This window comes from Zonotrichia albicollis, chromosome 15 (genome assembly GCF_047830755.1).
Source record: "Zonotrichia albicollis isolate bZonAlb1 chromosome 15, bZonAlb1.hap1, whole genome shotgun sequence".
Taxonomy (NCBI): domain Eukaryota; kingdom Metazoa; phylum Chordata; class Aves; order Passeriformes; family Passerellidae; genus Zonotrichia; species Zonotrichia albicollis.
Window position 1 is genome coordinate 14,006,093 of NC_133833.1, and position 21,459 is coordinate 14,027,551.

A 21,459-nucleotide genomic window follows, 5' to 3' on the forward strand; every position below is an offset into this window, starting at 1 on the left:
AGGGTCTGTGCCATCAGGGAATGGGGCATGGTAACTCCATCCTTATCCCACACATACTGAGGGTCTATCAGTAAAATCTGATGTAGTAAAGGAGGTGGCAAAGAAACTTTGATGTTCTGATCCTGGCAAGAGAGTAATTTACACAATTAGATATCTCATTTCCCAGTGACCATCTGACACCACTACAGTTGAAATCTTGTTTTCTCCTACAGCCTTGTAGTGATGGCAAGAGTCCCAGTATCACAGAGAGCCTAAAACATGTCCAGTGGTATTTAAATTGTTGGCCTATCTGAGGGGATTTGCATCTGCATGCACTCAATGTCTGTTGTATTAAAGCCGTGAATCACAGCTCCTATGGCAGGGCCAGGATGGAATTTCCCTCCCCACATCAATAAATAACTTGGCTTCCTATCTTTTTTTTCCTTTGTCATCTTTTCTTCCCTCTGCAGAGTTGCAGACTGACCAGAGCTGAGAGCAGGACAGAGTGGTGTGTACTGCTCACATACCCAGCACGCTCCTGCCATTGACACTCCCTGCCTCTGAAGCAGACAGACAGACGGACAGGAGCCAGACTCCTCCTGCAGGAGCCTCATCCTGCACCACAGGCGCTCAGGGGATCAGCACAGGAGCACAGGCTGCTGTTCTCAGAGCCCCAGCAGCATCCACACATCGCTGCACAACTGCTGAGGGCTCATTTCTGAACAGTCTGGTGCCACCAAAGTATGAAAGAAATAGCAATGCTTGGACACCTCTACATTCAAGGCTCCTTCACTTCTCAAGTTTGGCTGCTAGAAAGGAAAATGGGACAGGAGAAGTAAAGAAATAATGGATTTCTCTGTAGTGTTCTGTGACTGTGTTTGCAGGGGTCTGAGGATGAGGGAAGAGATGAGGATCTGACTCCATGTTTCAGAAGGCTTGATGTATTATTTTATGATATATATTACATTACAAATATACTAAAAGAATAGAAGAAAGGATTTCATCAGAAGGCTGGCTAAGAATAGAATGATAACAAAGGCAGCTGTCTCAGACAGAGAATTCGAGCCAGCTGACTGTGATTGGCCATTAATTAGAAACAAACACATGAGACCAATCACAGATGCACCTGTTGCATTCCACAGCAGCAGATAACCATTGTTTACATTTTGTTCCTGAGGCCTCTCAGCTTCTCAGGAGGAAAAATCCTAAGGAAAGGACTTTTCATAAAAGATGTCTGTGACAGTGTTCTATGAATAGTGGGAAGAATAACACAACAAAGTAGTAGAAAAATACTTAAAAGCAGTTATTTAGCTCCCCTCAAGGGCTAGTGGCCCTACTGTGAAGAACACTTTTCTAGCAAGCATGTGAGAAAAAGTATCTTGTTTACTCAAATTGTTTGGGTGGCAGGTATGACAATGCTTCCAGCAATGGCAAAACCATTCACAGCTGCCTGCACCCCTCCGTGCTCTAAAAGAAGGCAATTTGAGTTACAAGCCTTCACCTCAAAACATGATGTAGCTACTGAATTACCCAAAAGTGCTGGATTAGCCAAGTGATGGATTAATTGGGAACAAAACCTGGAAAGAACATCAGGAACTACTGATGCACTAGCACACACCTCCTTGTCTGGTGCCTACGCATCAGTTCAGGAACTGTCCTCACCATTTAATAGCTTCATCTTCTTCAAGATTTGGAAACATTTTTGACTGGAGGCTTTTCCCCCAAAAGAAAGGCTGGTGTTGTTGTACTGCCTGTCCAGCAGAGAGCTGAGATAGCCACCCTCTCTAAGATTTTGGTTAATTTCCTTCTAACTCTCCTGAAATGTCCTGTGTGTCAGTTTACCCTGTTCTGACATGCTGGCTGCTTCACAGGACACAATCTGACTCCAGCTGGAAGTGACCAGGAGGAGCAAACCCTGTCACCTTCCCTGTCCTGGCAGAGGACAGAGCCCCAGAGGGGATCAGTGAGCACCCAGGGCTGCACTGTCAAACAGCCCCAGGGATGGTGCAGACAGCAGCTCACTCTGCACTGAACTCTCCTGGATTTGTCTCCAGAGATCTTTTCCTGACAAGGTTTTCATAGAGCTGGACTTTGCAGCTGTCTCTAGTTGCTAAATTGCTCTGCCAGTCCCTCTTGAGACAAGCCATAAATGCTGCCACTGCCACCTCTCCAAGTCCCCAGGCCCAAAGCTCTGGTGCTTTGCTGCCATCCAGAACATGAAGCTTTCTCTCACCCCTGTGACACAGTCAGTGTCATTCCCAAGAGGAAAATGCAAACACAGACATCACCAAAGCCCAGCTGAGCCAAGCAAGGCCAATGGAAAAGGCAGCTCCTGAGCTGGAGCCACCCAGCTCTGGATCTATTCAGGCTCCTCTTACACTGCTTGAATTTATAAATGCTCCAAGGATCACATAAGGAAACTTCCTTGGTTTGTGATGTAGGATAAGGTGCTTTGCAGTGACTGTTCCATCAATTCTCCTATTACCATGCTCTATTCCAGAATAATTCCTCTGCTCTGAGGGTACATCCATTATTTTCATTAAACCACAGAGAGCTAGAAAAGTATTTATGTATGGATTAAAGTTAAAATGGGGGCACAGACTGAAATGCATATAGCCTTGCATTATTTGTGTTCATTTTGGAGATTTTTGCTCCCCACTCATTGCCAGTACAACCCCAGTCAAGCCAATGGATGAAAGTGCCCTCTGTGCAGAGACCAACACACACACACACTCTTACCTGGTGCCTTTGTCCAGGGGAACACATTTGGACTCGTGCTGGCAGGGATTTAGCTCAGGAACACAGTGGTTAATCACCTCATCACACAGCTCACCTGAGGCAAAGGAAAAGCAAAAAAAGCTGTGACACAGCTTGAGCAATGCTGAACACCCATGATGTCCAGGGATGGCCAATCTCCCCACGTGCAGACAGCTCAGTAGTTCAGCAGGAAGTGACAAAATTGCTTGTTGAGGGCATGTGAGACTTTATTAAATCAGCTCCTTTGACCTGCAGTGACCACACTGTTCCTGTCACAGGGGTTTGAAAGCCTGGTGTAAAAGCACTGAGTATGAACTCCACTTGCAGACAGACAAGGGATCAAATGGGCAGCTCCTGACCCAGAACCTCTCATTTCAGAGCAAGAAAGTGACACAAAAGTGAAGTTGCTCATTAGACCCTAACATTTTCACACGGGCACATATTTCAGCCATGGTTAATACACTGCCAGAGAAGCTGATTGGACATCATTCTGGGAAAGAACAACAAGCCACAAACCCTCCCCCCAAAACCTCTGTGACTCTCCATAATAGGAACCAGCTTTAGGACTGCATGCAATTATAAAACATTCACTATTTATAAGAGAAGTACTAGCTCTATTGTGCTCACAGGAGATGATGTCTTTTCAGAAAAAAAAACTACCTCATGTAAGCCCAGCTCAGCTGTTTCTAGGTCTGGTGTATAACATGCCATGAACCTCCCTGGATTTGTATAAGTTTTAATAATTAATAGCTGTAGAACATTCAAGCCGTGATAGTTTATTTAAATACAATCCTTCTCTGAGTTCTAAATTATTAGGTCACACTTCAGTACCCCAGGATTTGAGATGCAGCCAAAGACCACAGAGATCTTTGCCTTCCCTAGAATCACACAGAAACCTATCCCACACCTCCCAAAGCCTTGCAGGGAAAGCAAAGGTCAGGTAATCTCAGCGTGGAACCCCCAAAAATCTGCAGTCCCAACCCCCCTGTGCAGCTCCACCAGAGGAGCACATCTGCAGGGTTTCAAGGTTACACATATTTTCTGTCCCTGTATGTGATACACACCATCACATAAGGAACAGGCCATGGGAATGGTGGGGAAAAAGGATAATGTGGGAGGCACTGGTGGGCTGGCATTGTTCTGGAAGGTTTTCATGGAGCTGCAGCTCCACCTGTCCTGGGAGAAATTCCATTATCAAAAATCCTCACATTTTTCTACACTCTAGTGGTTACAGAGAAACACCTGAAAACACAAGCCAAGCAAACCACAAAGATCAAAATTCAGATGGAAAATGCAAATCAGAGCCATCCATCTTTTATCAGTTCTGTGATCTGGTGAGCTGGCTGAGAGCATAGTTTTGAGGATTATTCTGGTGCTGATAGGTGTGGTTTGTTAACTCCCCCAGGTGCTACTGCTCTGTCAGGTTATTCCTCCCACGAGCCCAGCCTCCCTCCAGTACAAGATACACAGCTCTTGATATGAGGTTTCCTCTTAGAATGGAAGTATAATATATATTTGCCAAAACTACTCGTTTTTGTGTGTTTCAAACATGAATGTGTCCTAGATCTGCTTTTGAGAGCTGTCAAGGGTAAATGAGAGCAGGAATCCAACCCATGGGAGGGGGCACCTCCAGCACAAACCCCATCCTCATGGGCCATACAAACCCTCCTGGCTTGGTGCTGGGCTGGCACTGCCAGGGGAGTCTGCCATGGCATCCTGCAGTTTAGTGTGCACACAAGTTACAGGACAGGCAATTGCACCTGGAGCCAAGGGATCCCAGGCAGCCACCACTGTTAAAGGCTACTCTCACAGACATGTTTTCTGAAAAATCATTTCCTTAGGATTTTTCCTCCTGAGAAGCTGGGAGGCCTCAGGAACAAAATGTAAACAATGGTTATCTGCTGCTGTGGAATGCAACAGGTGCATCTGTGATTGGTCTCATGTGGTTGTTTGTAATTAATGGCCAATCACAGTCAGCTGGCTCGGACTCTCTGTCCGAGTCACCAACCTTTGTTATTCATTCTTTCCTTTTTCTATTCTTAGATAGCCTTCTGAGGAAATCCTTTCTTCTATACTTTTAGTATATTTTTAATATAATATATATCATAAAATAATAAATCAAGCCTTCTGAAACATGGAGTCAGAGCCTCATCTCTTCCCTCATCCTCAGACCCCTGCAAACACAGTCACAGGCTACCAATCTTTTTACAGCCCTGGACAAGCCCTGTGCAAATATAATGAAAATATCCAGCTGAGGCAAGGGGATGTGCCAAGGAAACTGAACACTGCAGATCTGTGGGAACCAGGGAACAGATCTGGGTTTGGGGTTGGCCACTGCACTTAGCTGCTCCTCAAAAGCAATGAGAGATGTTCAGTTCCTATAGCTGTGAACACTGGGGACAGCTGTTGACACCTTCTGAGGTGGCAGAAGTGGGACAGTGTTGTCTTACATATCAAGAGTTTCGTTATCATTATAGCGTAAGGATTCCATATCCTCAGAGTTCCATACCTCCTCAATGTCTCTCACAGGCAGCTCCTCTAAGCACTGACTGTTCCTGGTCCTTGCAGCAGCCAACTGACTCCAGATCCCACCACTCCACTCTTTTATAACCCTGTTCTTATTGGCTACAGGTGGGTAACATCAGGCCTGCTCCTAATCTTTAGTAATTGGTCCAGCTGCAGCTCTTTGGGGGATGAGATTCCATTCTATACCACCTTCATTCACCCACACTGTATCCCCATACAGGACAGGTCTGTTTACTGCCATCCCCAAGCCCACAGGCCACCAACCCTCCCAAAAACTAACAAAGGCACTCCCTCAGACCTGAAATCAGCAGGTCAGACCTGGCTACAAAGCTTGGAGAGCTGCCAGTTTGTCATCTTGATATTCCTTTCCCCATGTTCCTTATGTGCTATGGATCTCATGTGAAAATAAACATAAGAAAAATTAACTGGCTGGTGACATGAAAAGAGCTCAAATGAGCTAAAGCTGGAAATAATTTTGGAAGACCATCTAATAACTGAAGAGAGTGTGGATAAATGCCTTCAACTGTCTTTGCACTATAAATGGTCAATACATACTTTTGAAGTTTCTATTTTTTCTTTTGTTTTGTTTTGAAGCAAAGGAAACAGGCTTTAAAAAATATGAACAGTATCAAAACTCTCAAAGGAAATAATAATTCTTCTTAAAGTATTCTTCTGAACAGTCTTGACAAGTGCTTAGAGATCCAGTAAGAATCTCCCCAAATGTCAAATATTATGACTCACTGTGTCATTCTGAAGACACCACTATCAAAATGTAGGAGAATTCTAGGCTAGGTACCAAACACAGCATCCAAAAAAATTGATATTTTTCATGCAAAACTTGGAACATTTAAGGATCCTTCCTGTTATTTTTCCCATCTATCACTCATTAGGGAGCTCACTTGGGAACGCCTTGCAACTGGAGCAGCCTCATCTCAGGAAGAAAATACCTCTTGGTCATTATTTCAGGCTCCACCAATGTTCAGTAGATGCTGTAGAAAGCATGCCAGGGAAATAAAACACTTTTTGAAAAGCAAAGCCCAAGGCACCAGCCACACAATGTCTTTCTCATATTTTATGCACTCAGAAAATTATCTGGGCCAAAAAATCTGCCCTCAGACCTGAGAGCTCAATATTCATTGGTCGCTTTAATGTCAGTATCAGAGGAAAAATGTGATCCTCTTTTTTTTTGGAGTGACACAGGGCTGCTTCTCTGTGCAGCAATTAAAGGTCTAGTCCAAATTTCTCACTGGATAGTTATGTGAACCTAAAAACAGACTGGACATTCATCTTGGGCCAACTCCTAGCAGCACTGCTTCTCTTTGTGGAGGATATTTGATCATGCTAAAACAAGAGAGAACTTCAGTGTAAAGCTTTCCCAAGTGTAGAAAACCATCCAACCTCCCCATTTTCCTCTCTCCTACATGTTCTCAAATCACAGCTCCAGTTTGGGTACGCACGGTTTCTGAAGTGCTCTTATAAAACAGAGAGGAAAACCACAACTACATTTATTTTATAATCAGTTAAACAACTCTTTGAATCCCAAATAATGCTTTTGTTCCATCAAGGCACACTTATTCTCTTTAATCAAATCTGAAGAGAATAGGTAACATGCAAGCAAACAGAGAGCAGTCTGATAAACCACAAAATATTTCAGTTTTCAGATTAGAACCAAGTTATAGTGACAGGTGGAACTTTAACAGGTGGATCTCTCTTTGCTGGTAACTCATGCAAGAACAAAAAAATAGAAAAAAGGAAAAAAAATAGAGAAAAAAAATCCCTGAACAATAGCCAAGGAATTCTGCTCCTTCAAAACCACCTCCCTTGTCACCTTCACTGACATTGTCTTAAAGAAACACATATTTATTTATTTATTTTATTTTTTTTTGCCTCTTGCAACATTTTCCTGGCCTTATTTTTCAACAGAATCATGAATTTCATGGGGCTTTCCACAGGGCTCATTGCTTATGAAGAGCTGCCAAGAAACACGCTCAGGCTCTTCTGAGCCCTCCCCATGTCTCAGAGCGAAGCCAAAACAACAATAGGGCAATAAAGATGACTTTTACACACAGTTTAATAATCATCTATCTTTTTTCCGTTCTGTGCTGTCATGAGAGCTATTTATTTCATGCCCCATTAGACTTTTAAAACCAGGATCCAAGCTCTGCTATTCCTCCCTAATCAGTAAAAGAGAAGCTGGATGCAGTAAAAGTATTTTACTTATTTATCTTTAAGTGAAACTGCAGTTCTGAAAAAAACAATGTACAGCACCAATTTGCAACCAATGAGTTCAACGATTTTTCTTTTGTTCCATGTGTCAGTTGGGTGATACTTTGTTGTAATATACTGACAAAACAACACAGAAAATATCCCCGTCCTTAATGCAAGAGAAGCTTTAGTAGGGCCTGCAGGACTGGCAGTAAATATGCTGCTGAGAATTTCACAATATTACTTGAGAAAAGGAACGTGCTTATGGTGAGGGAAGGATGGAGAAAGCCTGGACTGCATCCACAGCATGGAAACTTTTCCAGTGCTTCAATAGTGTGGTGCAACATTCTGAATTCTGCCAGGTGAGTCTGAGTGGAACTCGTCTCCTTGCTGCTAATAAAAAACACTCTGCTGTTCTTCTCATAGGAGATTACTCATTTTATAGCTAATAAATTGCATTGGAGGAAGTGTTTGCCGTTGTTTTGTTTTCTCCTTCTCTCTGTTCAGTCATTAAAAAGAAGTCAGTGCCAATTGGAAGTTTCAGAACACTGAACCTAAAAATGGTTGGGTGGAACAGACAGGGTGTTCCTCCAAGGAAGTAATTCAATAAGGAATGTTGCTGATGTTTGATGAAAATGATTTGAGGCTCATCTAAGAAAATAATAAAAAAAAATTTTACTTCCAAACGATTTCAACTTGCAATGAACAAATGAGAAACCCTGTGAAAATCCTTCAGCAGCAAATGCTGTTATGTTAGATACAAAAACATAAAAGAAATCACCTGAAATGCAGTGTAGCAGAGTAAATTCTGCATGATCACTGAAGTTTGCTCTTGCTTGACAAACACTGCCCACAATACTTAGCAGGCAAAAAGAGTTATTTATGTTTTTTATCCTGTCTTAATTGCTAAAAACTCCCAGGTTTTCCCTTACCAGGTTTTGGCCTGCTAAGTGTGAACCCTTAAGTTTGATTCCATGCTGGGATTCCCACAGTGGCTTGTTTTTCAGATTCAAGGAGAAATTCTCCCTAAGCTTAAGGTTCAGCAAAGGGAGCATGGGTAAAACCAGATCTGGGCAGGGAAATAATGATCCTTTCAGTGTTTCAGAATCTCAGAGAAGGAATGTGTTCTGTGCACTGCTGGAGTATGAAAAACCATATTCAACATGCCAAATGCCACACAATGCAGTGTGTGAAACATTGACTGAACCAGACAATTTCCAGTGCCCCTGCAAGGTGGTGACCTGCCTGAAGCACTGTTCCTCAGAACCACAGTGTCTGGGAAAGATCTTCTTTTGCTGGACACCATACATTTTTGAGCTGTATTTATTCATATAGATGGAATAATTTGAGGATCAGTTCAGCTATGCACACAGTGCAGCAGGTGACACCTGAGATGGCACACATTATCTGAGATGTTCCTCCTGGGCTGTCAGAGAGGACACCCTCTGGATTCCTGCTGGTCTGAGCAGGGAATGGGGCTGGAACCTGTTAAAAATGCTTTGTCTCCAGCACTCCTTGCTCCAGAACTCCCATGGGATACTGTAGGAGCGTTCCCAGTCCTTCATGGACTCCTCCAAGGTGGCTCCATCCCAAGAGCTGCTCCAGCCTGGCTCCCCTGCACAGCACACAGTTCTTCAGGAGCTGCCTGATTTCCCACTGTGTTTCCTGACAGACTGGATTTGATAACTCTCAGATCCCATTTGAGGATGAATTCGCTCTGCTCATCCTACAGGACAGCAGTAGCTGACATTCCACTAGGAATTCTCTGGTATATAATTCTCTGGTATATCCTATTGCACAAACATGACATTTTACATTTGGGAGAGGGGAGTTTGACCAGAGGAGATGCTGGAGCACTCCAGCACAGCAGGACACCCACACTGAGGCTGAGGACAGGCTGCAGCCCTGCCAGCTGCTGTGCTATTTCCTCCCAGAGGGTCAGATAAGAGTCCAATCTGATAGCAGTGATATGCGGTTCTCTCTTCATAAAACAGGGCTGGGAATGGGCTTAGGCTCTTGAACAAAGCCCAAATATTCCAGGTCTTCCAGCACTTCTGATTCCCAGTTACACAACTGGGAAATGTGGGTGCCTTTTTGTGTTTCATGCAGAAAGTGAGTACACTTCACATCTGCCAAGTAACTAAACTGAGAAACTTCCATGTAAGGCAGAACTCCTTCAAACAAAAAGGAAGAAAACACACTAAACTCTGACCACAATTTTCCCTGTCTTGAGGAAATTATGGCTGAAGTTCCAAGATGTAAAAGGAGTTGATAGCTAAGTACTTGTTTAAGCCTTCAGCATTTATTAGGCAGCCCAGATCCCTGTGGAACCACAAGCTGAACCACGCCACCTCAAACATCCTTTTGCTCCTGTAGCAAAAATTTGGGGGGGGAAAGCAGCTTCAGTGCCATGATCCTCCTGAGCCTGTGCAGGGGTGGCTTGGGGACAGAGCCACATGGGTGCCACAGCAGCCAGCCACAGGGGCTCCAGGACAGAGGGACAGACACAAGCCACACACAGCTGCAGCTCTCTGGCTGCACTGGTGCTGCTCTCTGGAACCATCTGGCTGCATTGGTGCTGCTCTTCCTGCAGCTGTCTGCCTGCATTGCTGCAGCTCTCTGGAGCTGTCTGGCTGCATTCTTGCTGCTCTCCCTGCAGCTGTCTGCCTGCACTGGTGCTGCTCTCCCTGCACTGGTGCTGGGCTTTGGCCAGACAGAGCCAGCACAGTGGGACACTCCAGGAAAAGATTCCCTAATCACTGTCAGGGACCTGGGCTCTGAAAGAGCTGCAGAACTCTCAGATACCACAGGACACCACAGGGTTCCCTAAGGTAAAACAGATCTCAGCCTTCTCTTCCAAACACATCAAACCAGAAATAGTTCCTAGCTTTATTTTATTACTATTTATTTTGAGAGGGATTTTTTTTTCAGTGATACAAACTGCTTGCAGCTTTTTCCCAGGCAAGCAAACTATTTTAAACATTTGCTCCTGCCCTCTCTTTGCCATGGGTTACCGGGTATTTTAGTAAAGACCTATTTTCAGTAGTGGAAGTCACTAATTATTTTTTTTTAGGTTTCAGAACAAAGAAGTGAGGGCATTGTTGAGGCTTTTTAGGATCTTTGGCAAATAGGAATGCATTTCCTGGGTTTTTGGTTTGGTTTTTTTTTTTTGTGTGTAAGTGCTACATATTTCTTCTTCTGCTAAAATCAGACAGGAGGAGGAAAAGTCACAGCAAACAACAAAACCAAATAAACCAGCAGGCAAAGCACCAAAGCACTGAAAGCACCCAGGGCATGTTTGGTGCAGCCCATTTGCTCCTCTGTGCATGTTTGGACCCCTCTTCTCGTGGAGGACAGAGGGCAGAGAGGCTGAGGACAGATCTCTTTGGAGGGATGAGATTCTTTGTTTGAGCCCAGGACTGTGAGCAAGGCGGTGATGGGCTGGAGGAGAGCTGTAACAGTAGGGAATGGGAAAAAGGAAGGGAAGGGAAAATATCACAGATGCATTTTTTGAAAAACCCTTTCCTTAGGATTTTTTCTCCTGAGAATCCGAGAGGCCTCAGGAACAACATGTAAACAATGGTTATCTGCTGCTGTGGAATGCAACAGGTGCATCTGTGATTGGTCTCATGTGGTTGTTTCTAATTAATGGCCAATCACAGTCAGCTGGCTCAGACAGAGAGTCTGAACCACAAGCTTTTGTTATCATTCCTTCCATTCTATTCTTAGCTAGCCTTCTGATGAAATCCTTTCTTCTATACTTTTAGTATATTTTTAATATAATATATATCATAAAATAATAAATCAAGCCTTCTGAAACATGGAGTCAGAGCCTCGTCTCTTCCCTCAACCTGAGACACCTGTGAACACTGTCACAGGAAAACTCTGAATTTTGCCCCACACTCCTACACCACAAAGCTGAAGGGAAAACACAATGTTTGTATCAGTGGTGGGAGACAGACCATACTACAGCCAAAAATGCAGAGATTAGGAAAACACAAAAAGGGCAAGAACCAGGTGACTGATCTAATGCCTATCCTGCTCTTTCGATGTTTCTTTCTGAAGGGAAGGAGAGCATACAAAGCTGCAAGGAGAAGGTCTAAACCACCAAAAGTCCCAGCAGGTTGTAAAACAGCCCCAGACTCCTCAGAGCTGGCTGGATTTGGGTACGTGATTGTCCTGGAGGAATTACATGTTTATAATTCAGCTTCAGGATTAAAATAACCAGTGGGGCAGAGGAAAAATAAGACGTCAGCTGACAATTAAAGCCATCAGGATCTGCTACACAGCATGAGGATTGGTTTGGTTATTTAAATACAGGCAACAAATATTGAAAATACTGATTTTAAGAATGGTGGGGAAACCTGGTGATGGTGGGTACAGGTTTGAAGCTTATTTATGGCATTCTGCTCTCTCCCTCCTCTCAGTCTTTTTTAACTTGCATTTAGTACTTCATGGAATCCATTTGTAATTCCACATTGTTTTAAAGTTAATAGATGGAAAAGAACTAGGAAGGAGGTTATTGTGTGAGCGTGGGCTGCTTTTTGGTGTGGTTTTTTTTCTTTTTTTAAATGAAAGTGAAATGGGGCTGGAGTGTGGGAAATTCCTTCCTCAGCAGTCACTTAACAAATTGGCCATTTTTCATCTGCTCTGAGTCTGGGGAAAGACTGTCAAAGAATTTTAAAAGAAAACACTGCAAAATCTTATTAATTGAAGAAAGATTTTTGGCCTTCATTTTTCCAACCAATGAAAGCAAAATTCATGCATCATAATTTGGGATATTGTTCCCTAAAAAGGCTATAACAAGTAAAACCAGGCAGACAGCAGATAGAGCAGGAACACACTAAGGTATGGAAAAAACCAAAGCCTGGATACTGTGACTCTGTCAACAGTCAAAAATTTCAACACATTCATTTTTAATTTGTATTTCATTTAGGAACATAAGATTTACTATCATGATTTAACCATTACTCAACTAAGCCAAGGGGGACCCTCACTGTTTCTTACAGAACAACACACAGACACACTCTTGGATCTTCTTCCCTGCATTCAGACTGGTGGGGGTTTTTTTTGTGTTACAGCATACATTTGTTCCATAAATGCAGAATTTACTGAAATATCACTGCAGTGTTACCAGCATTGTGGCATCCAAGAGCACAGGGGTGATGAGGGATTCAGGCTTGGCAGGGGAGAAAAGCAGGAATCTGAATAACTGAGCTGGGCACCTCTAAGCTCAGGTCACTGCAAACATCCCAGGCTGTCAGTGCAGGAACAGCTCCAGTGCCAGACAGACCCTCTGACTGAACACGGGGGTTAACTACAGCTGAGAAATCCCATTTGTACATAGAACCACAACTCTTGCATAATCACACTGATAAAAATGGTCGGTCTGGATTTGTCCAGCCACAAAACCCAGCCAGTCAACCTGCCAAAGAAATTGCTATTTTCCATATAAGTGTTGATGAGGAAAAAAACCAGCAAATAAAAGCTCACTCTGTCTGTCTACTACTTGTTAACAACAGAACTAAGGAGAATATTTGGGTACAGCATAAAGAGATATCACCTACATTTTCTGTCCTGCTAGATACAGCCTGGCTTTGGATGTTTGTGCCCATTGAGAGCTCATTGTACCCCAGATTACCTCACAGGAAAACTTCTTCCCTGGACTGTACACCTCTGCCTTTCTCTTCCCAAATAAAGAGATCAAATCCATAGACCTGGCAAAGCTGGAGCACAGTTTGGTAACTCAACATCTAGCACCAGAGACAGGCAGGTACCTCAAAACACAGTTCTGGGCACAGGAATAAGCACTCCTGATCCCTGGAGTGAATGGCTTTGTCTCTGAACTATTGGCCTTCATGCTTTCTGCAATACTCAACTCATCTACACCTAGTTTTTTTTTTTTGTTGTTTTTAATAGATACTGATATTCCTTCAGTACAAAAAGGTTCATCTAAAGAGAATATACCTAGAGATACCCAGGGTGTCACAGGAGACTTCAGTCAAACTCTTTGGCCAGCACCTCCTTCTCTTTCAGGTCAGACACACAAACCATTCCCAGGTGTGCTGTCATGGCTTCCCTCTGTGCTTCCATGGCATTTCCTACACTTTTGTTCAGACAGTTGAGCATTTCACATGATTCCCCATTTCATGTTTGGATTCAACTCATAAGTACCCCCAAAACCATTGCTCAGGTTGGCTTGGCTTGTGTGCACTTTTGTTTGGCTGATGGCTTCAACTCTCCCAGCCCTTCTATGCTGTTCGCTGTCCTGCTCTGAGGCCAGGGGCAGCTCTGGGCACATTTCAGCCCAGGCAGCTGCACTGCAGGCAGTCCTGACAGTGACTGATCAGGTTTGATGAAATATCCCCCTCCAAAATGGAGGTAAAGCAGGTTAAGGCAATTTTGGCATCACAGTTCACCAAACTCTTCCTATATTAAGCAACATGAACTACTGTAACCCTTCATATTCTACTTTAAGCAACACGCCTATTTTTGCAACCTTTTTCACCTATGATTCATATTGTATTTTCTGGAAGTATTTCCTTATTTTCTTCAAGTTGGGGTTTTTTTTTCTCAATTGTAATCAAGCTTATTGCCTGCACTATGATAGCACATTTTTCTATGGCCATATATTACCCACATGGCAACAGTGAGCTCTGGTATTTGACAAACTCCTGCTAATCAGCAGAGGCACAGCACAGAAAACATTCAGATAAAAAAAAAGAAAAAACAAAACAAAACAAAACAAACCCCAAAAAACCAAAACACAAAGCCAAAAATCAACAAAACAAAACCCACTGGAAGCTGAGTAAAAATTTTTCTAAAGTATCACATGAGTTCCCTAGCCATTATCCAGATGGCCATTTGAAAAGAAATCCCAATCTTGTTCTTTCCTACCTTTATTGTCTGGGAAAAAAAAAAAAAGATTCTACAATAATCCTGTGGAAAGGAAAGTGCATTTGCATATATGCTGGATTCAGTTCCTTACTGGACATGTCTTTTCTTGGCTGGTCAAATCCATTTCCTGTTGTAAATGTAAAGACTCTGCCTCCTTGCATTCAGCTCTGTTAGAAACCACCCAAGAGTAGCTGACATAAATAGTGCACAAGTAAGCACAATGGGCTCAGCATTCTACAAGCAAAACTCTTTACTCTGCTAAGCTGAATTTTTTTTAGGTTTTGGCAGAAATATCATTTTAGAGACCCAATAAATGTACATTTGAGTCATAAGGCTTTTCTCAACTGAAGATTTACCATGGGCCTCCTTTGTATCAGCCACAAAAGTATTTTAAGAGTTTGGAAATTCTAGAAGCTTTCCTCCTGCCTTACTCAGCCACTCAAGCTTGATCCTCATTAAATCCCCTGACATGTAATATATTCCAGCATACAAGAAGCCCTTCATTGCTTCTCCATGCTCAGGAGGCAATAACCCCGTTTCAAAGGCTGGAGCAGGAACTCCTGCAGGTGTTTCCTCACCCTCCATGCTGAGCCAGGAGGGCTGGGCTGTGTCAATGAGTCCATGGAATGCTCCAGAAGGCCTTGAGCAAAACCATTTTTAGATTCCACTCAGGAGAGTCTCTGCTCTCTGTCTTAGGTTGGAAATGGGGAATGGGTGGGTGTATTTTATTCCTATCTGTGGAGCAGTTCTCTGCTGCTCATGGGGCAGTTTTTCCTTTATCTCTCCCACAGCCAACCCTCCCTCCAGGAGATCTCTGCTGTCCATGGCCACTGAGTGTCCCTGCAGGGCTGATCCAATTCCAGCATCCCATGGGGAGATGCTCCGCCCAGGGGAGGAGCCAAGCATTCCTCCCTGGATCCAATCTGAGCCTGGCACAGCACAGCAGCCTTTACCCCCTGCATTGCCAGAGGAGCAGCTTTCTGCTGCCCTGCATGGCCAGAGGGAGCCCAGGCCCATCTGCAGCAGCCCTGGAGCTGCAGAGGAAAACTCCCCCCTTGTGCAGGATCCCTGCTGCAGCAGAGCCACAGCTGGCACTGCAGGAGGGCTGAGCCCCCATGGGATGGGGCTGGGACACCCCCCTGAAACACAGGGGGGCAGCTCCTGTTCTCTCTGGCAGTACTGGTTTGTATTACTGCATTTTAAAAAAAATTTTCTTCCCTAATAAAGAACTGTTATTCCTGCTCCCATATCTTTGCCTGAGAGCCCCTTAATTTCAAAATTATAATAATTTGGAGGGAGTGGGTTTACATTTTGCATTTCATGGGAGGCTCCTGCCTTCCTTAGCAGACACCTGTCTTTTCAAACCCAGACACTCTTGCAGAAGGTTTAGGAGGGAATTTATCTGCAATGCAGGACAGCACTGGGGACACTCGTCCCACTTCTGACTCCATTCCCAAGCCCTGTGACCATGGACCCAGCAGCTGCCCCTGCTCCCTGACCTGACTCACACTGAGGACAACACCTGAGCCTGCAGCCTCTTACAGAGCCTTTGCTCACCCACCTGTGAAATGGAGATCAGGAATTTAGCAGGCTCACTGTATTTAACACATGCAGAGCCCTGAGACATCAGGTGAAAGCCAACCCCCCCTAAGCCAAGGTTTTCCAAGGTTCAGGACAGGTGTATGACAGGCTCAGTACTGAGAATGTGCACACTGAAGTAGACACTTCTCTGATCCCTTAAATACTACTTTTCAACGTATTTTACAATGAGGCATCAGTATTTTGACTCAGAAAAGTGACTATGTTTGTTTGTGAGCACATATGTTGCAATATTAGTAAACTTAACATTTTTCCAGGAAAAGATTCAGATTGTTTAGAAGGGGACTAGATTTTCAATTAATTATATGCTCAAGCACTAAATAAACATTATTTAGATTGGACTCTTCCCTTCAGGCACTCCTCATGCATTCCTGTTCTGTGTTGTGGCCCCTTCTTACCTGTGTAATTGGGAGGGCAGAGACACACATAGTTGTTGATCCCATCCACACACGTAGAGTTATTCTCACAGTCATTATCTTCACAGTCATCTGGGTTTATCTCACACCTCTCCCCCTCATACCCAAGAGGACAAGAGCAGCTTTGGAGGAAGAAAAACAAAAAAATAATGTTAGCATGGATCTAAAGGGACAGAAGGTTTGAGGTATAAAACTGAAATTAAAACATTTAAAAGTCACTTGGAGCCAAATTCACTGCTGCTGTGAGGCACAGAGCAATTTAACCCCAAGTGTTTGGTGAAAGATGCAGTCTGATGGCTCCTGGGGTCATGTAATTGTAACAGGAGACAAAACTCATCCTCTCAGGAGCTGCCATGCTCCCTTTGGTGCTTTATTGGGAACTCTGGCCCTCAGCTGAAGTAACCAACTCCAGGGCAGGAGAGCAAACATTCATCACAATATTCAAATCCTTGTTGATATTTTTGTGAGAATGTGGACACCTGCCTGCTGAGAGCTGCACAGTCCCAGGACAGCTTGGCAGCTCCCAGACACCTCAGCCTCTTCAAAGAGCAGCAGCTTGAGTTGAGTTTACAGATATGAGCATTTTCTTCTCATTACTGCTTTGTCACTTGTCCAAACAAGAAATGTTTGGGAATGATTGCTTTTATAAGTGCTGTAAGATTTCAGCTCCCTCCACATCTATTTGGAGAAGAGCTGATGATGCCCAGATAATTCAGCTAAAACACAGAGCATGGCACAGCCAGTAATGGCCCTGTGAGGATGTGGACACTAGTGAAGAATAATTGCACTAGACATTTTATCTCACAGGAGTGTGATGTATGGTCCCTAGGGGAAAGATAGAAAACTAAATGGCTGAAGAATGGCTTGATTTTTTTTTTCCATCTCCATTTCCTCTCTACATCTAGAAGCTACAGTTACAAACAGAACCTTTATATTTTAAACTATCTGTAAGTGCTGAAGAGGTGGAGGACAGAGTTTCCTAAAAGAGAGTCTAAAACCAGGAGTTAAGTGCTCCAGTAATATCAGGGGCTTCTGAGAAGCCAGCAGTGATATTTGAAATGTCAGTTTTGAAGTGCCAGCATTGCTGTTCAGTAGTCACAGAAAGGGCTGTTTGCAGTCCCAGTCCAAACTACACATTCCCTCTGCTGTTCATTTCCTTTCTTATGCAGGCTCTGGTGGCAGAAAAGAAACTGAGCAAATAAAAAGCACTCCTGATTGATGAGGATGAAAACCAGAAAGCACTGCAGCAGTCACACTAATTGCCATGCACTGCTTTTGGAATCCAGGAGGATTTCCAAGGCAGACATAGCTGCAGGGTGCTGTTCCCAGCTCTGACAGACAAAGAGGACCTGAGGTGGTTCTCCTGCTTTATGCAGGAGATGGGGAAAGCCCTGGGGAAAAAGGAGCTCTTCAGAATCCATGAAGAACTGCAGGATTTTCCCTTCCCTTCCTGCTGTGTGCCACATCCCGAGCAGAGTGCAGAGAGTCCCAAGGGAGGGATGGCTCAAAGCCCTGCATTCACCTCAGGAGTCCCAGGCTGGATCAGATTCCTCATAATGTGCAATCTCAGAAAGGAGTCATAAAGAGGAGAAAAAATGGGAAGGAATTGTGTCTTGAGCCACCACAACAGGAAGATCACCCAGATGGGTCCAGAAGAGGGACACTGGTCACATTTAGAGTCATCTTCATTCTGCAGGGACCATCCACAGGTCATGAGGGTTAGAAAACCTTCACCATGAATAACCAAAACCAAGCTGCTCCAATAAATCAAATTTAGGGCACAATAAATCAATAAGGAATATTTTCTTTTCCTGTCTCAAGCTCATTATTGCTAATAAAACATGTCCTCTTGCTGACCCAGAGCCAGAGGATCACAGGAGGCAGAAAAAAGAGCTGGCACACCATCTTCTGTGGCAATGCAAGTGTCAGGGAGGGGGTTAAAGATATCTAATTAAATACAGTGATACATTCATCATGTCTTGATTTTTGATTACAAAACCCCATTTTCAGGGGTTTATAACTCGCTCATACAAATCTGCTCCAAGCTGCAATTTGGAAGACAAAGTCTCAGTTTGGGAACAGAATTTTTTGTCTCCATTTAAAGAAAAGCAACAAGAGTGGCTTTGTGCTGGTGTTTTTTTATGTGAACATAATGCCATTTTCCTTCCACAAAAGGATTGGGACAGCTTGGGTGTGTGCAATTAAAAATGACATTATTAAACACTATCACAGTAATGGTTCACAGTGGAGATACCATTAGTAACAATTCATTTGGGATTGTTAACATAAATTGCTCAGTATTAGGACACATTCCATACTCAGGGAAATGTCAGAATAATTGATGGCATTTGGCTACTGGTCCTTATGTAGTATAGGGATTCTTTACATTATTGCTTACATACAGTTCTTTATTTTGATTTGCATTCAAATGTCCCAGATATGAGGCCTGAAATGAAAAGATAAAACATACAGCTTGGGACCTGGATTGAACCACATGTTGAAAGAATTGCAGCTTGGGACTGTTTGTATGTACTATCCCAGAAAAAGCTTAGAAGAAAAATGAAGTCTGCTGAGTGACTGGAAGGTCATCAAACTTGGGTTCCAGCTGACCGAGGGAGAAAATGAATTCCAGAGACAATGATGAGAACTTTGCAGTGACTCAGTAGTGAAGAAGTGTGAGACAGCATTTCGTGTGGATGTTGGAAACAATGGAGCCAAGCAGGAAACAACTGTGTTTTAATAAAAGTCCAAATTCCCTGTTCCTCCTGTACAGTGATTGGCGTTGTGTTTTCCTATAAAGAATTACATAACATCCCATTATCCAAGTGAAGTTTCAAGAGAACAAAAATTGCAACATTTTGGGGCAAACTTCTGGACCCAAGGCATTTTGAGAGGTTTTTATCAAGCTGGCAATTTTTAAAGTTTACTGTACTAGATTTTTAAAATAAACTCTAATGAAAAAATTTAGCATCTGTTTGTTTAAAATAGATATCCATACAGTGTGTCAAGTTTCAAAAAGGCTTTTAAATAGATATAGTAAATTCTTTCAGGAATATTACATGGTAAAGATGCCTTTTATGTCTAGATCCCAATGGAGTAGCCTGAAAGTCTGGAAGTGCAATGTTTTTCCTTGAACTAGGCAGAATTAACACTAGGCAGTTAATCAGTTCCAGGATTTTACATTTATGAGGGCACTTACAGTTTGTGGAAAATGCTAAAAAAAGCGATCTGGGAACCGGAGGGGGTTTTTATATGGAGAAAAGTTAAAATAACCCAGAGCCTTTACGTCCCAGCACCGCAGGTTAGCAGGGATCAGCTGCTGCCTGTGACAGCTCTGCTCCTGCCAAAGCCTCCCTTCCACATGTGCTGAACCACCAGGACATGTCTCTCTGGCCATCTCTCTCATAAGCCTTAATAAGTGACTTTTTGGGCAACCTTTTGTCACATCAGGCACAGATTAGATTAGAATCAGCAATTCAAAGGGAGGAAGAATGTCACCATCATATTTTCTGAAAAATCCCCTTGCCCAGGATTCTCCTCCTGGGAAGCTGAAAAGCCTCAGAGAAAAAGGAAAACAATAATTATCTGATTTGCTTCTCCTGTGTTTTGCTGCTTTGAAATGGGGTTTGGAGATTGTTTATCCAACAGGTGGCTGTTTGATTGGTTTCATGGGAATTGCTTTAACTTCCAATCATGGTCAGGCTGTGTTGGAATCTGGAAGGAGTCAGGAGTTTTTAATTGTTCTCTTTTAGCCTTCTGTAAGTATCCATTCTCTATTATTTAGTATAGTTTTAGTATAGCATTCGAATAGAATAGAATAGAATAGAATAGAATAGAATAGAATAGAATAGAATAGAAGCCTTCTAAGAACATGGAGTCAGATTCATCTTTCCTTCCAACAAGGGAGACCCCAGAAAATACCACAGAAGAACTTCACATTTCCACTCCTCTGAGCCACACCGTGTCACTTATCTATCCCCCCACACAGAGGTCACCCCTGCTTGAAGGAGGAGAATATGAAAATGACTCAGGATTGAAAAAGTGCAAGGGTAAAAGAGGAGGGGGTAACTGCAGCTGAACCTTTGCCCTTGCTGTCCCACCAGGATCTGCCATTCCACAAACCTGAGTGCCTCAGCCCCTGCTGCTGACAGCCCTTGTGGGCACCAGGCACAGCGGGGGCCTTGGGCTGGAATCTCAGTCATAACTAGGAGCTTCCTGTCTTTGGGGGGAACATCACCACCTTAGCATTATTTCAAATGGTAATTTTCTTGTCTAAGGCCACAGAAACTTGAGAGTTAAACAGCTTGGCATTTCACAGGGAGAGAACTTTGGCTTAAGTTTCCTTTTTACAAGAGTAAAGATTTGACAAGTTTGGCAGCGGGGCTTGTGTATGAATATATTTCCCTAGGGAAGAGAATATACAGAAGATATAATTTCTTTTACAGGCCACACAACAAAAAAATCCAAGGAGGCCTCTCATGAAAATGTTTCTGACATCCGCTTCCTCACAGCACATAACGCAGGGCAGCGTTTTCCCATCCTGGTGAACACAATTTACATAACTCTAACTGCTGCCATCCACTGGAGAGATTTCCCACCAAAAAACCCCAATCCAACCAAGCAAGTTCAATCCTGAAAAGTTTCTATATCTTCCTTGGCACTGACTGTTCCATCTCCACACCACATTTCCCAAAGTCATGCTAAAGCTCCACAGTCCTGCAGAACCACAGAGGTTATGGACTGACTGAATTAAAAACAAGGAGAAAATGGAGCAGTGCATATGCTGAACATTCAATTTCATGCAGCAGGGTTTTGATGAGATATGGTTTTATGTGTCTTTTATTAGACCAACTGAAACTATATAAATAACTATAAAAAGCAGAATCCTTCCCTATAAAGCCTCGAATGTTGTTCAGCAACAAAACCACCCCTGCAGTTTTATAAAGGATCTCAAAAACAATGCTCATTTGGAACTGAGGCAAAGCCTCTGAAATTGTAAAATTCATTCAATGCATGAGAGAAATGCAGAAGTAGCTCTCAATTCAGGCCATTCAAAACTCTTTATCTGCTACCACAGAAC

At 43.3% G+C, this 21,459-nt stretch overlaps 1 protein-coding gene across 4 annotated transcripts in view; it reads right to left on the reverse strand.

Annotated features, from left to right (window-relative positions):
* The window catches only part of SLIT3 (slit guidance ligand 3), a 482,838-nt gene that overhangs the window by 34,989 nt on the left and 426,390 nt on the right, over positions 1–21,459 (reverse strand). For all 4 annotated transcript variants that reach the window (XM_074552528.1, XM_074552527.1, XM_074552531.1 and 1 more), the window contains exons 28-29: positions 16,362–16,501; positions 2,719–2,812 (exon numbers count right to left, since the gene is read on the reverse strand). In XM_074552528.1, coding sequence (XP_074408629.1) covers positions 2,719–2,812; positions 16,362–16,501 — 234 coding nt within the window. The remainder of the gene's footprint in view (positions 1–2,718; positions 2,813–16,361; positions 16,502–21,459) is intronic.